At 27.7% G+C, this 15,184-nt stretch overlaps 3 protein-coding genes and 1 long non-coding RNA gene across 7 annotated transcripts; 2 read left to right on the top strand and 2 right to left on the bottom strand.

Moving 5' to 3' along the window:
* Positions 1–845: 845 nt before the first annotated feature.
* Positions 846–7,567, top strand: LOC140675953 (mitochondrial 2-oxoglutarate/malate carrier protein). Of its 2 annotated transcripts, XM_072910544.1 has the most exons (7): positions 2,782–2,873; positions 5,442–5,682; positions 5,762–5,977; positions 6,212–6,348; positions 6,467–6,637; positions 6,835–6,934; positions 7,016–7,567. In XM_072910544.1, exons 2-7 carry the CDS (start codon positions 5,597–5,599, stop codon positions 7,206–7,208), a joined length of 903 nt encoding a protein of 300 aa, XP_072766645.1. In that variant the 5' UTR covers positions 2,782–2,873; positions 5,442–5,596; the 3' UTR covers positions 7,209–7,567. The 2 variants fall into 2 exon arrangements, with proteins under 2 accessions (XP_072766648.1, XP_072766645.1); XM_072910547.1 differs by lacking the exons at positions 2,782–2,873; positions 5,442–5,682 and adding an exon at positions 846–881 and having other exon boundaries at positions 7,016–7,565.
* On the bottom strand, positions 1,199–2,660 carry LOC140675978 (uncharacterized). Its single transcript, XR_012048504.1, has 3 exons — positions 2,522–2,660; positions 2,224–2,369; positions 1,199–2,148 (listed from the first exon to the last, which is right to left on the bottom strand). It is a non-coding gene; the product is annotated as an uncharacterized lncRNA (long non-coding RNA).
* Positions 7,472–9,976, bottom strand: LOC140675963 (mitochondrial 2-oxoglutarate/malate carrier protein). Its single transcript, XM_072910556.1, has 7 exons — positions 9,927–9,976; positions 9,006–9,123; positions 8,662–8,871; positions 8,278–8,411; positions 8,011–8,181; positions 7,739–7,838; positions 7,472–7,670 (listed from the first exon to the last, which is right to left on the bottom strand). The coding sequence occupies exons 2-7, from the start codon at positions 9,071–9,073 to the stop codon at positions 7,472–7,474; spliced, it is 882 nt and encodes a 293-aa protein (XP_072766657.1). The 5' UTR covers positions 9,074–9,123; positions 9,927–9,976.
* Positions 9,977–10,010: 34 nt separating this feature from the next.
* LOC140674234 (dymeclin) lies at positions 10,011–15,118 on the top strand. 3 transcript variants are annotated; one of them, XM_072907620.1, is made up of 12 exons: positions 10,011–10,113; positions 10,775–11,077; positions 11,217–11,420; positions 11,524–11,768; positions 11,839–12,054; positions 12,200–12,381; positions 12,465–12,590; positions 12,667–12,780; positions 12,857–13,084; positions 13,159–13,341; positions 13,449–13,565; positions 13,660–15,118. In XM_072907620.1, the coding sequence occupies exons 2-12, from the start codon at positions 10,791–10,793 to the stop codon at positions 13,825–13,827; spliced, it is 2,070 nt and encodes a 689-aa protein (XP_072763721.1). In that variant the 5' UTR covers positions 10,011–10,113; positions 10,775–10,790; the 3' UTR covers positions 13,828–15,118. The 3 variants fall into 3 exon arrangements, with proteins under 3 accessions (XP_072763721.1, XP_072763727.1, XP_072763733.1); XM_072907626.1 differs by having other exon boundaries at positions 10,110–10,250; XM_072907632.1 differs by lacking the exon at positions 10,011–10,113 and adding an exon at positions 10,275–10,515.
* Positions 15,119–15,184: the final 66 nt, after the last annotated feature.

Raw genomic sequence — 15,184 nt, 5'->3', positions numbered from 1 at the left:
ATACACACAATTAAATAAATGTATATATAATTTAAAAAAAATTTTTTTTAATTTTTAATAATTTTAGTGCACACTGACAATGAGAAATTCATTATAATAAATATATATATATATTTCTAATACATATTTTTATTAATATATGATATATTTATAAATATATAGACCACAATTTTTTTTTAATTGGCACGGGATATAAATTTATTTTTGGTGGTACAAATTAATACAAATTCAGTACTAATTGTATCTGTTTTGTTTTATTTATTTTTTCTTTTAATCCTGCTAGCTTAACATTAAGTTAGCAGCGCCACGATTTTTTCTGAATTGGCATGGGGTACAAAATTATTTTTGGTGGTACAAAACAGTACAAAATAAGTACTAAATAATCCATTAAGTCCCATTTGATTTTGCTGATTTGGTCCTGCCAGCTTAAGAGAACTGGTATTCTTACGTGTAGTTTATCATGAGAGTTAATCAATTGTGTTAACAATTGCTAATTATAAAGATTATAATTAGCTAATCGTATTTTAAAGAATAATACGGTATATATGAAGTACGCATACCTATTCCTTCGAATGTCGCCGTACATATGACAAGAGCAACAGCGCGCTACGTCTGTAAAGGTCGAGCGCCGAACACTGTGTGACGATGTAAGATAACAAATTCCTTATGCCTATAAAATAATATACGTAGGTATGCCGAATATCCTTTGCAAAAAATAGTGACGCGTCCTTGTTTGTATCCTTGGTATGCGTGACGTAAGAAGACACGGCATAGGGCATAGTGGGGGAAGGCAAGTGGGGGAAAGGATTGCGCGCCGCGTCGCGCAGAAAGCAGAGAGACGAAAAATTATTATTGTTCAGCCAACGCTCGAGAGTTAACAAGTACGTATTCGACATACATATGTCGTTTATATCAATAAAGTTTTTCTATCTCATTGTCAGTAGCTTTCGATATACGATCTATCTGATTCTTTTGTAAAACTAGTTTTACTTACAACACCTTTCGTTCTCGAGTTTCAAATTAATTTTATTAATAAATGAGTGTATTACAATTTTTCGCTTCATCATTCGATCCTGCGATTCGTATTATCTCAATCTGATTAATATGATTAATATATTACATCATCTCAATCCGCGAAAAATTCAAAGTGCAAAAAAGCATCTAAGGTATATTTAAAAATTATTATTAGAGAAATATGTATCGCCCGTAATAAAATAATAAAATTAATAGTTAATAATTTTAAATGGAAATTGCGAGAAGTATTGCTATGATATATTCGAAATAAGAATCGCAACTAGATACTAGATATGATGAAAATCATAAAAATTAAACATACTTAGCATCATACGTTTTCAGATTTCCTCTGATTTGCATGTAAATGTAATTTTCCAATCATTTTCAGATGAAACGTATAATAATATACAAATTAGCTCTCTTAAGCTGGCAGGACCAAATTAGCAAAATCAAATGGGGAGGATCTAATGGATTATTTAGTACTTATTTTGTACTATTTTGTACTACTAAATATAAATTTTTATTTTTCATTTTTTAATGGTTTTTATTACGATTGAATATTAAGTTAGCAGCGCCACGATTTTTTCTGAATTGGCATGGGGTACAAAATAAGTACTAAATAATCCATTAGGTCCCATTTGATTTTGCTGATTTGGTCCTGCCAGCTTAAGAGAGCTTCAGATCGCTGGAATTTTTTTTTATATTATTCGCGTAGATTAATTACAGAAAAGAACTTCGTATAATGGACCGAGTAAACATTATACTATAGGTTGCATTATTTCCGCTTCCTGTAGATAAGCAGTAATTATATTTGAATAATTTGAATAAAAATAAAATTATTTTGTAAAAATAGAAATTAATATTTTCGTTTACTCGTTCCATTATGAAAAAAATTAAAAAAAAAATATTATGTACATTTTGTAAGTTTTTAGCTGCTCAACTGCAACATTGATAAGCCTCCATGATTTGACCGTCCCTATCATAACTACAATTGTAGATAGTATTATTTATTGTTGTTAGATCCCAAATCCAACTATTATGCGCGTCTATCTCACAGGCTCTGTTTCAACGTTTATAAGTAAACTCCCTGTAAACCAATTTGTGATCTTTAGCTGCAATATAAGCGGTTCCATCCTGTACATAAAGTCATATCATATATCAGTTTTTATAAAAAAAAGTCCAAAGATACTTAAGTAATATATTATTTACATGCATCAATCGTAGAGCATCTCCAATCGCTGTGCCTCTTTGTACATCTATTTGCTCCATAGGACATTCATATTGTCTACATAGCATGTTTTGTTTCTCAATCACCACACATGACAATTTCCAAAACAGTTTGTCATCAGGCTTTGCTAAAATTGTATCACTTTCAATATAAATTATATGTTACTTTTAATATAAAACTAATATAAAATAGTGATATAAAGTTTGATATAGTGTTTGATATTTATTTACAAAATGACTAATTATACAAAATAATACGATACTCTCAGTTTGAGCTAACCAGAACTTAAAAGCGGGTAGCTAACATCCGCATGTAATTAATTCGCTTTTTCCATAAAAAGTCATTTAAAGTCGAATCATTTAAAATCGAATAGAACCGTTTACATACTAAGCTCAAATTATTCACTAACGTTGACGCCTCTAAGAAGGAACATATATACAGGAACATCTGAAGCGCAGCATAAATAAATTAAATCATACAAAGGTAAATTAAACACACACATAAAATAAAAGAGTAAGAGAGAAAGAAAGGCCGAATGAGAAAGGATCATCATATCACTTATTAACACTTTACTCTATCACTGACGAAACAAAATGATAATGGCACCAAGGAGCAAATTTCACGTGTGCAAGTATGTCGAAGAAATTAAATTGAAACATCTTTTTGCACAAACCTCCACCGGGAGATCCAACAATGATATTTGTGCATGTTTTTTCTCGCTGTCGTGCGAGCAATTTGCATTCTCATCATTTATTTTTGTTCGTTTCTTTCGGTCCATTTTATCTTATGAATCTTAATATTTTATTCGATTTAGACGAAAATTATGTAAAGAATCAATAAAAAAGGATTAGACATTAATATTTAAACACTTCTGATGTTTACCGTCATGTCAGTTGTTGTTATCAAACAAATATCAATGCGACCTTCTTGTATACACTTATTGATTGTTCAAGTTTAAGCTTTATTTGATTATAATAACGACTTATACAATACGTACACATATATATACATATAGTGAATTATATACATTTATATAATAAAAAAATATGTAATTAGAATATATGTATCAGAAGTAGCTTTTATTGAAATGTATATTATAATAAATGTGTATACTTCTGAATATAAACTTTTTCATATTTGCATGTTTTTATTATAATTATATTAAAATATACTATGTTTATGTGAGACATATAAATATTTATTGTTAAGTAATAATATCTATTTATTTATGTGGACATAATTCTATATAAAAATGAAATAAAAGAGAATATACTTTTGCTTATTAAAATCTTAGAACATATATAACTGGAAAGGCCATGACTAATTATCATTGTTTTCAATATATGTCTATCTTTATTCTTTTTATTTACTGCGATATGCATGCAATTATATACACACAAGTTTTTCAAACATTGACATCTGTCATTGCTCTGAAATCATAATATAATATGTAGTCGTATATCATAAAATAAAAGTTGTAAATAGTTGTGATATATTTTAAATGAAATAATCTGAAAAGAAAAAATGTGAAATATTATATTAAAAATGAAGCGTTATTGTATCTTATGTAGCACAAGAAGAAATTATCAAAAAATAACTCATTATATATAAATATAGATTTTATGTAAAGGTTACATATTGATTAATTTAAATAAAACATTATATAATATTTTAAAATAAAATATATTTTTATAGATTAAAATATAAATATTTAGGTGTTACAACATTTAAATTAGTCCAGGCTTTAAGCCGTACATTATACATCCTGTAAATAAAGTAAAAATATTTTGTATATTAGAGCTTTCTCATATGATAATATTAGCAAGAAATATTTTAGGTGATAAAGGAGTTCTCAAAATCCAGATTTTTATTTATTCGATGTATTGAAGACGGGGAATTTATTGTATTTATTAACATATGAGCTAATTGTAAGCCAAGACTACCTCGAAACATTTTTTAATACTTTAAAAACCAAAGGCGGAGTCAATAATAATAAATATCTAAATTCATAACAATTTGAAACTTTAATATTATTAGTATGAATTAATGTTTCCAAACAAGGAAATTGTTTGATAAATGATGTATTATACAGTATGTATTATACATTTCAGCAAAAAATAATTAATCTGAATCATTATACATATATTGAAAATATTGATGAAATATATGCATTATTAGTCAAAATATTTGATCATAATTAGGTTTCAAATTTATAAGCACTCAGTGCATTTATTAAAGATATTACTTTATATACATATAAGTGGTTTGATGTATGTGTGTCGTTAAAAAAATTAATTAATAATAAAAATATATGTGCAGGTTTTCTAACAACTGTACAAAATATTTCAAAATTAATAACTTTAAAGAATAAGGGCAATTTAATCTTTCTTTTGTATGATTAATAAAAATTCTAAAAATTTGTGAAAGTATTATCAGGCCAAATAAACAAAGTAACACCTTATTTTTAAAATATATAAGAAGATATATTTGCTTCAAAAAATTTTTAATACACTTTGTTTTGATGTATTTCAAGATAATAAAATATTACACGACATATATTATCACAAAATATTGTAAGAAGTCAATAAAACATAGTTAATTATTATGCAATGTTATATTAATATAACATTGTTTATGAAGTTAAATATTAAATGCATTATAAATTTATTAAGCAAAAGACTTATTAGAAATAAACATACAAAATTTATATTATTTAAATCAATAGCTTTAATATAGTTATTATTTATTATAGTTAACATGTTATTTTTATTTATAATAGCTTAAGCATTATTTTTAAATATTCTACTAGTTGCAAGATTGATAATTATTAAATATTATGTAATTAAATAATAATAATTAATTATAATGACTGACTTTTGTCTTCTGAATTTCTGTCTTCATATATATTTATGTCCTAAGTCTAAAAGTAATCACTGCGCAAGCGCATAAACAATTTTCAACAGACAAGGATAGAAGATAGATAGTTGGAGTCATTTTTTTGCTACGTTGTTCAGATTAGAATCCCTAAAAGCAAATATATATATATATATATATATATATATATATATATATATATATCTACATATATCGATTTGCGAATCGAAATTTCAATGTCATATTGTCAATATGAAATATGAAGCTCTTCATTTTATTAAAATGTATGCAACAAATTTTTTGATAAAATTTAACATTTTATTAGGATTTTAATATACATAAATTTTAACTTGTGTGAGATGAGATTCAAATAAGAGAAAAATGTTTTAAATTTATCTTGAAAAAAAAAGAAAAACAAATTATTTATATCAAACACATTTATAAATACACTTATTTCATCACAAATACAATAAGCTATTGATGATGTCGGGAAAAGATGAATCGAAAGAAAAAAAGATACAACCTATCCCACCAATGATGAATTTTATATTAGGTGGAATTTCTGGGTAATATATTGTTATAAATTAATAAAATATAAAATATATATAAATATAGCGTTTGATTAAATATCTGTTTTTATCTCAGAATGGCGGGAACTTGTGTAGTTCATCCAATGGACGTGATCAAGAATAGGATGCAAGTGCATAAAGGGAAAGCATCGATTTTAGATGTAATTAGCACAACATACAGTAAAGAAGGCATCCTTTCGTTTTATAACGGTTTAACAGCCGGTCTCGTAAGACAAGCCACATACACGACTGTACGACTCGGGATTTATAATCAGTTGCAAGATTTGTGGAGGTAAACCGAAATGTTATCGTGATAAAAAAATGTCAAAAATATGTAATAAAATTTAAATAATCCAAAAGTTTAAAAAAGAGAAAAATCTGAAAAAATCTAGATCACGAATTCAGACATCTTTACGATAATTTATTACTATCTGTGTCAGTTAAATAATTAAAATAAATAGTATAATTAAAGTTAATTAAGTTGCAATTTTTTAAAAGAAGTTAATTATATTTAATCCACATTTAGACAAACATATACTGGTCGTCCCAACTTCGTTATTTTAATGTTTATGGCTGGAACCGCTGGTGCCGCGGGAGCTTTTGTTGGAACACCAGCCGACGTTGCTCTCGTAAGAATGACAACAGATGGTAGATTACCAATAGGTAACAATAACTTTTTAAACAAAATAATTTTTATTGATATTTGAGAAAAAATTTCTTTTACCAAGAGAATTATAATTTTTTAATTTTCTCGATTAATTTAATATTTTTTAATATTTAGATCAACGGAGAAATTACAAGAATGTATTGGACGCGTTCGTCAGAATCGCTAGAGAGGAAGGAGTGTTCACTCTCTGGAGAGGAAGCTTGGCTACAATAGGAAGAGCTGTTGTCGTTAATGTTTCGCAGTTGGCAACTTATAGCCAAGTGAAGCATTTGATATCTACACGAAGTATGTTTAATCAGCTTTTCATATTTTTTTCTTCATGCTTTAATTTCTTGAATATAAATCAAATCAAATATATATACATTAATTTAATATTATATGAAAAATACTGTAAAAGTCTCGGAAATGTTCTTGAGACATTTTACGCATTATTTGACTCTTTCTATAATTTACGAAAAATCATTCGCCAATGATTTTCATAGTGAATGTTAAGGAGGGCATAGGTTTGCATTTTGGTGCATCGATGGTATCAGGACTTCTCACGACCTTCAATTCCTTGCCCTTTGATATCACGAAGACCAGGTTATCACATTTACTTAAAATTTCTTTAACATTAGTCCTCTTAAAATAATTTAATTCGATTATCATTACTTCATTTCACAGGATACAAAGCATGAAGAGCACAGAAAAACCTCCAGGCATAATCGCAGTTATGATGTCAATAGCAAAAAACGAGGGAATAAGATCTCTTTGGAAAGGTTTCTGGCCGACTTACTGCAGAATAGGTCCGCATACGGTACTAACTCTTGTTATCAACGAGCAATTGATGAATTTCTATAGAACATATTTCCAATAATAATCAAAAATTTTGCGACTTTAAATTTGCGCATTTGTATTTTTATATATCATATACATCCGCATATAATTGTAAATGTATTGTGTACGGAAAGTTTCAAATTAAATTTTACATATTTTCAGTTTTGACGTATTATACATTTTGAAATAATATTGATTTAATCAAATAATAGCAAATTTCTATCTGTCATTTTATTTTAATCATATTCTGTAGCACTCAATTTAAAATAAAATTGACACAGCCACAAGTAAGCTTATTCATTATTACGACACCGGGAAATATGTGAAATACATTTGATGAAGTTGATCGGCACACACCATGGTAATTACAGTGTTAGGTGCTGCTCTAGAATAATATAAGAAAAAACCACGCCATAACGATATTAAACCTTCCGTTTTAGTAATATTAACGATCATAGATATGATATTAGGAGATTTCGTGGACTGGTTCCAGTTTTGAATCCTACAAGAGAGAAAATGTATTTATAGATCTAAATCGCATTTTTGCATATGAATTCTACTTCACTTTACCTAGTTTTAACAAGGTCCACCGGAACCGAGGCAAAGCATGTAATTATACTAGACATCAAGGCAGCGACAAATTGCAATGTTATACCGTTTTCAATATATCCTATCATATTAAAAATATTCAGATTATTATTAAATCTTTAATTAAAATCATTGTGCTAAATCATTATTAATTATATTGTATCATTATTAATTAAAATATATTATTATTAATCATATTACATTTCTTTCTTGAGAATGTATTGAAATGATATAATATTGCAAAATTTAATAACCTGTGTCTTGCAGCATCATCTTTGCTTTAGTGTATGTACCTAACTGTGCTCCATTTACAATCGCTGCTCTGCTCATCGTCGGCACTGCTCCTCTCCATAATGCAATAAATCCTTCTGTTTTCCATATATCAAAGATACCACTGATGACGTTCTTATAATTCTTCCGCTTTTCTAAATATTAATTTTTACACAAAAAATATAGGTAATGCGTTTATTATTTTAAATAATATCGAGCAAAAAATATGATAAGTGAAAAGAGAAGTCAACCTGTTGGTAAATTTCTATCAGCTACCATGCGTATCAATATCAAATCTGTGGGAGTACCGATAAAGGAGCCCATCATGCCGGCTATCATTCCGAGACTAATCATTGTTACATAATTTAAATAACCAAAATGTTGTCTGGAAAAAAGGAATTTAATTGACATTTAGAACATTGACAATAAAACATTAAATCAGTTATACAGGGTATCCTGTAATTGGTGAAAAATCTGCCAATGGTAGATTCTTGAGATCATTTGGAGATGATTTTTCCTCAGGTTTTTCACAAATTATAGAACACCCTGTATTTATACGTGATTTATCCAGTATTTAGCTCTACGAGTTATAATCAATATTTTTCAGTATAATAATTTGCAATAATTATTATTACTCCCCGATATCCAACAACGTGGTGTAAATTCCGAGTCTGCTGGTGGTATAAGTCAATTGACGAAGAATAGCCGCACTCAGTCCCACATAAAAACTGCGAACTCCATTTGTGTCAAACGTTTGTAATGCTATATCACGTAAAGTATTACGCGATATTTGCATACGTATTTTAAGAACATCCAAAGGATGCGTTACAATCTGAGCTGTCACTCTATCATTGATAAAATAAAATTGCCATCCATTACGAACATATTTACTCTAAATATTTGCGTCTCAAGAGAGAGTAGCAAAATGTTTTTTTTTTTTATTATTATAATGAGAAATATGAGATATAAATTTCTTTACCCCGATATGCCACCTATTACAAAGTTGGCAAATGTCGGCACTTTAGCGTCCTGGCTCGACACTGACATTGATGCATATTCTTTTTCTCATACTAGCTTATAATCTCTTGTAATGTCGCCTTAAATAAAATTTTTTTAAATGTCATAATGTTATGATAATTTTTAACTTGCTATTTCATTTTTACATTTCTTTGAATGTAGCATTATATCGATTAATTTAGTGTTAAAAAAAATATGTTAAATCGATATTTAACACATAGACGTAATAAGTATATATATGTCTATGATTTGCACAAAACATAGATAAATAATAAAATAATAAAATAAACAGTAATATTAACACCAATCTCTAATTCAAAATACTACGTAATACTATGTACTAATTCAAAATATTATGTATTATTATAGTCATTTAAAATATATTCTTTTATAAAACTAAAATTAAATTAAATTAAAAATTAATTTATTTTATTCTTTTTTTATATATATAATACATTATATATTATATTATAATACATTATATAATATATTATATATATATATATATATATATATATATATATATATATATATATATATATACACATACATTAAACACATTTGAACTATTTAAACCACAGATTTTTATATATTATATTTCTTAAATATTATAATATATAGAAGTTTGTGATTTAAACAAAGTGCTTTTAGATTAATCGGTAATAAAGTTTTCTTTTTATTTTTTCTAAATAAAAATTTGTTTTACATAAAAACTTGTTTTATATTGATAAGATGATAAATCTTTTTAGAATAATTCATTATAATTCTCTTATTCATGATAGTTAAAAATAAAGACACGGTTATTTATAATTCTCATAATTATATTAAAAAGAAAATTTTATTCTCTGACGGTTTGATGGCAAAATTAATTAAATCGTTGAACCAAATAATGATTTGTTTAATAACGATGTTTTTTATTTCGATACAACGGTCGATACGATGGGATCGATTTGTCAATGACCGACTATACCGATACGTCAGCTGATAGCTGGTGTTGGTACCAGTATGGAACTTTTCTCTGTCTATGCGTTATATGCAAGATTCAACTGATTATTAATATATGTAATTTTGTAAGTGTATGCTTTATTTTAACGATTGAATCGAGCGTGAATGTCTTAAGTGATACAGTATTACAGTTTTAAATAACCATTGAAATAAGGAGTGATCGGTGATCCTGCCGGATCATCTTGATACATGACGTGCGAAGGTTATTAGTTCGTTTGATCCGTCTCGACATTTACTCGCATACTTTCGTCGACCAAATAATATCCTATTATTATTGTAATGGAAAAGTAACGTAGCAATATGATTGCTCATTGGCCCATTAGAATATTCACGATCAATCGTGCGCGATTATTCCTGTCAATTCATTCCAAGTGCACTCTAGCTGCTGTCAAACTGAGCTGTCAACGTGTATATTTTTGATTGTATTGTTTTCAGAAAAGAATTGTTTATGCGTTGCTGTCGACAGTGTAAAGAATCTCTTAAATTCAATAAAATGTGCCAATTGTTTGATATATTTTGATATAATATTATATCTTATTATTTTTGCTTATGTATAAATATAATACACACATATACATATATATATATATATATATATATATATATATATATATATATATATTACATGCATATAAATAAAAAAATGATTTAAAGTTATAAAAAAGGATGAATGTTTATTCGAGATATTTCGGATATGGAGAGTCTCATTGTTTTTTTCATTTTCAGAAGCTCAATAGAAGAAATGGGTACAACGCCGAGTCGCTATGAAGATCTCTCCAAGAATGTATACCTGGAAAAATTCTGCGGGAAGCAAAGCATACTTGCAAATGATCCATTCTGGAACACATTCTTATCTTATAACATGCGACCACCCATTACAAGGAATGATCAAATAGAGCTCGATTCAAGACTAGACTTATCATGTCAACAATTGCTTGTGAATAATTTGGTTACTGGCAACTTTGGTACTCTGATACAGGTAGCTCTTATACGTATCAATGAACTGCTTGCACCTGTTCAGAATCAAAAGTAAGTCTCTTGCTTTGTTATAATATGTTATAATTAATTATAAATGTTAAATTTATATGAAAAGTTTTTATTTTGCCTGAAAATATGATATATGATATTCTAAATTGTATAAGTTTGAAGGTTATATTCGCACTTACAGCATAATATCAACGTGGCAAACATATAATGCACTATTTGCCGTAAGATGCATTTTGAAGTACTTTGTTGAGACTGTTGGCGAGGAGGAGATGCTAAAACACATTGAAGCACCACAAACAACTTCAGCAAATGAAGCGCTGTCTTCTTATAGATTGGAAGAACTTTTTGATGCATTGATAGAACTTATTATAGATGTACCTTTATGGTAAGTAGGGATATAATGAACTTATACTCATATCTGTGTACATATATTTTTCAAAAATATTTAAAATATACACATGTATTATAAATCAGCATATTTTTTACAGTGAATTTACATATGTTGTTCATTTGGAAGCAATTAATTGTTTACTTGTATTGCTTTCGGTACAATTATTTTCTCAAACTGCAGCCGAATATAGCACTGTATACAGGATAGCGATGCATGCACATTCAAGCCAACAAGCACCTGCTGTGGTGTGTATACTGTTGCACAATTTTATACAACAGGAACACGCTCCTCCGGGATTACTGACGCAACAACCTGGGGGTAGCATTGTATTCAGTATAGCTGGTAAATATGACAAATATCACAAAATGCAGGTGATCTATCTTATAAGCGTTAATATAAAGCATTGTTTCAGCCGGGTTGTGGAACGTAATAAAAATGGGTATCGGTAGTAGTTCGAAAAGTGTACAGATTGCACATAATGGCACTGCTGAGGACGAAGAAAAAAGGCGCGATACGGAAACTCCACTTGCTAGTCAGTCTCTATTACTTTTATTGATTCTGACAAATCATTGTACTGCTACGCACAATCCATATAGAAATGCACTTTTCTCCTTTATAGACATGCAAGGTGAGATACATATATGCATTGGGCTAATCTAATTTAATTATGTGATTATTCTGGTATAAATTCTTAATAAATCATGGTTATTGGTAATAGAATGTATTACCACGTTTGATTATTTTAAATGATAAAATATAATTTTTTTACGCAGAGGATCAACCTACGTCACAAACAAAAACAATCGAAATCTTTAAATTTAATCTAAATAAATTATATAGCACTATTTGTAAAATACCAAATACAGATGAAATCACGCTCCTGCTCTACATGCTGTTACATAGGAATTCGAGTGTGAAACAGGACATAATGAAAAGGCCTGATATACAATTATTGGCAAGTAATTTAAAAGTTTATTTTTTTCTTGGAGTAATTGTATTTAATATATATTTAATAATCTCTCATATTGTGATTTATAGGTAACTCCAATATTACAAATATTATATCATGCACCAAACAATACATCACATCATATTTATATGTCCCTTATCATTCTCCTAATTTTAAGCGAAGATGAAACATTTAACAAACGGATACATGAAATTGTAAGTATTATAATACATATTTTATGTAATTGTAATGATTAAGATAACGATTGATAATTATATTATTTTGTTCAAGATGCTTAAGGGTGTAACATGGTACACTGAAAGATCCATAAGCGAAATATCATTAGGTGGTCTTTTAATTCTTGTTGTGATTCGCACAATACAGTATAATATGTTTAAAATGAGAGTAAGTATCTGACTTCTTTTGTATTGATTTAAAATCACATCTATAAATTTATATCATTTTTCTTTATCATTATTAGGACAAATATCTTCATACAAACTGTCTAGCAGCTTTGGCAAATATGTCTGCCCAGTTCACATCCTTGCATCCTTATGTTAGTCAAAGATTGTTGAGTCTATTCGAGACTCTTGCAAAAAAGCACGCGCGATTAGAAGCAAAAATTCGAGCGCAAGCACAGCCAATAACTTCTCCTGACAATAGCGTTATTAATGTGACTGTTAATGGAAATGCTACAAACACAGATTTGGTAGATATATCTATGTATAAGATATATCATATAAATATCAATCAGAATTATCAATTAACATATACGTATTGCAGATTCAAGACTTAACTATACTTGAAGAAGTCTTACGGATGGTGCTAGAAATTATAAATAGTTGTTTAACTCACAGACTTGCGTACAATCCAAATTTAATTTATACTCTCTTATATAAAAAGGATGTCTTTCAACCATTTAGAATGCATTCTGCTTTCCAAGATATCGTGCAAAATATTGATTCTGTAAGTTTTTAAATTGCAAATGATGTAACATTTGCACATAGATATTTTAATTATAAATTTAAATCTTAATGCATTAATCCAAATTTTCGGATATATCTGATTTTTAGGTGATTAATTTCTTTTCTTATAAATTGGAGCAAAAAGATCAATCGCAACTCGGTGTTAGTCAAGTATTAGCTACTATACAGCAAGGAACCTTAGAATGGCCACGAGATCGTTTAAGAGTAGGTAGACATATATTGTTGTAGATGAATCATTATGCCATTTATTTAAATTATTACAAAAATTTTATTCTTGTGTATATACTGTTGTTTATAGAAATTTCCGGAATTGAAGTTTAAATATGTAGAAGAGGAACAACCGGAAGAGTTCTTCATTCCTTATGTGTGGAGCGTCGTTTGTCAGGGAGCATTATTGCATTGGAGTGCGGAAAATATAAAATTGTTTTCTCATAACAATGGCGAGACTACAATCATTGTTTGCTGATACTGAGATGAGGGATGCATCCTACTATAAATATTCGAAACGATAACGGTAGGATAATAATATATGAAATAAGTTTGTAATAAAAATTGTCGAAAAAAAAATATATTTTCTTTTTGACAATGGAAAAGGGAAATTTTAAGGACTGAAAACGAAAGTGTATAAAAAAAGAGTATAATAATAACATCAACCATAAGTATTGCACGAAGAAAACCCTTTATAATCAGGATGTTATTCAAAATGGGATCTTTTTGATTATATGTACTCCATTCTCTTGTATATTAGTATTTTAATATTTATTATGAAATCATAAAAGAACAACTGAAAATATATAAATTAATTATTATTTTTTCATTTCCATGTTACACATATTATCTGACAAGATATAAGAAAGATTTATGCGAGTAAGTTTACATTTTTTAAAAGTTAGAGAGACTAGTTAATCTTTCTACAATTTTGTGTTAAGAATATATTAATGACATAATACATATGTAATACATATTAATATACATAAAATGTCAAAAAAATGAAGCAAGGACTGGAATAACTGGTTAAAGTTATTACAATATTTTGCATCACAAACATGATTATAAAAAAATAATGTATAATTTTTTGTTTTTATTAAATATATTTACTAAAAAATATACATAAGAAATTATAATCTCGACAAGTCAAATAATTTATTAATATACTTGTATAACTCTTCAAGACTAAATATCTTACATCATCTTCTTACATCTTTGAACGATTTTTCCGAAGAATGTAATCTCCCAAAACGAAATATATATATCGTTTTTAGATATGAATAAGAACACATAAAATTATCTAGTTCTTTTTTAGTCAGGTATCTTTTATGTGTGATAGTTCTCTAAAGTAGAGCATCGAACTGTAATGTTGGATTCTAAATATAAATAGTATTTGATAGATTTGTAAATAATTATTGAGAAATTATCAAATTTTCATTTATCTAATTTAAAACATCGCAGGTTCGTAACATAATATTTGTATAGTTCTGCTATTATTCACTGTATATGTGCAAATAAATTTTTATTTAATATATATATCAATAAAGAAACTTTAGATATTTATATAGTTAGTTTTCGCTTCCTCAAACGTTAATTTAACGTAAAATTGACGAAAATAAAACATGAATTATGCATGAGAAAAATAGAATGGGAAAAATGTAGGAGAGAATAGAAATAATTCAATGTCCATTTTTAACCGGCAGGCCATTTAAATCGCACATATCACACAAATATAAAAATAATCTATTAAAAATATTCAAGATCCTCATATAATCTTTCTCGTTCAAAATAAATCCTTATCTAGTCCAAATAAGAAATCTATAAAAATCACAGTG

The sequence above is a fragment of the Anoplolepis gracilipes genome, chromosome 2 (genome assembly GCF_047496725.1).
Source record: "Anoplolepis gracilipes chromosome 2, ASM4749672v1, whole genome shotgun sequence".
NCBI lineage: Eukaryota > Metazoa > Arthropoda > Insecta > Hymenoptera > Formicidae > Anoplolepis > Anoplolepis gracilipes.
Note: the sequence above shows the minus strand (reverse complement) of the source record. Positions and strands in the feature narration are given on the sequence as shown.

What these genes read in the sequence shown, in the direction of transcription:
- LOC140675953 (XM_072910544.1), top strand. Translation starts at nt 5,597, where the DNA reads ATGATGTCGGGAAAAGATGAATCGAAAGAAAAAAAGATACAACCTATC. An exon ending in CAGTTGCAAGATTTGTGGAG is followed by an intron (nt 5,978 to 6,211) that starts GTAAACCGAAAT and finishes ATCCACATTTAG; the next exon opens with ACAAACATATACTGGTCGTC. An exon ending in TTTGATATCACGAAGACCAG is followed by an intron (nt 6,935 to 7,015) that starts GTTATCACATTT and finishes TTCATTTCACAG; the next exon opens with GATACAAAGCATGAAGAGCA.
- LOC140675963 (XM_072910556.1), bottom strand. Translation starts at nt 9,073, where the DNA reads ATGTCAGTGTCGAGCCAGGACGCTAAAGTGCCGACATTTGCCAACTTT. An exon ending in ACGTTGTTGGATATCGGGGA is followed by an intron (nt 8,412 to 8,661) that starts GTAATAATAATT and finishes CCTTTTTTCCAG; the next exon opens with ACAACATTTTGGTTATTTAA. An exon ending in GATGATGCTGCAAGACACAG is followed by an intron (nt 7,839 to 8,010) that starts GTTATTAAATTT and finishes TTAATATGATAG; the next exon opens with GATATATTGAAAACGGTATA.
- LOC140674234 (XM_072907620.1), top strand. Translation starts at nt 10,791, where the DNA reads ATGGGTACAACGCCGAGTCGCTATGAAGATCTCTCCAAGAATGTATAC. An exon ending in GGCCTGATATACAATTATTG is followed by an intron (nt 12,382 to 12,464) that starts GCAAGTAATTTA and finishes TGTGATTTATAG; the next exon opens with GTAACTCCAATATTACAAAT. An exon ending in ATAATATGTTTAAAATGAGA is followed by an intron (nt 12,781 to 12,856) that starts GTAAGTATCTGA and finishes TATCATTATTAG; the next exon opens with GACAAATATCTTCATACAAA.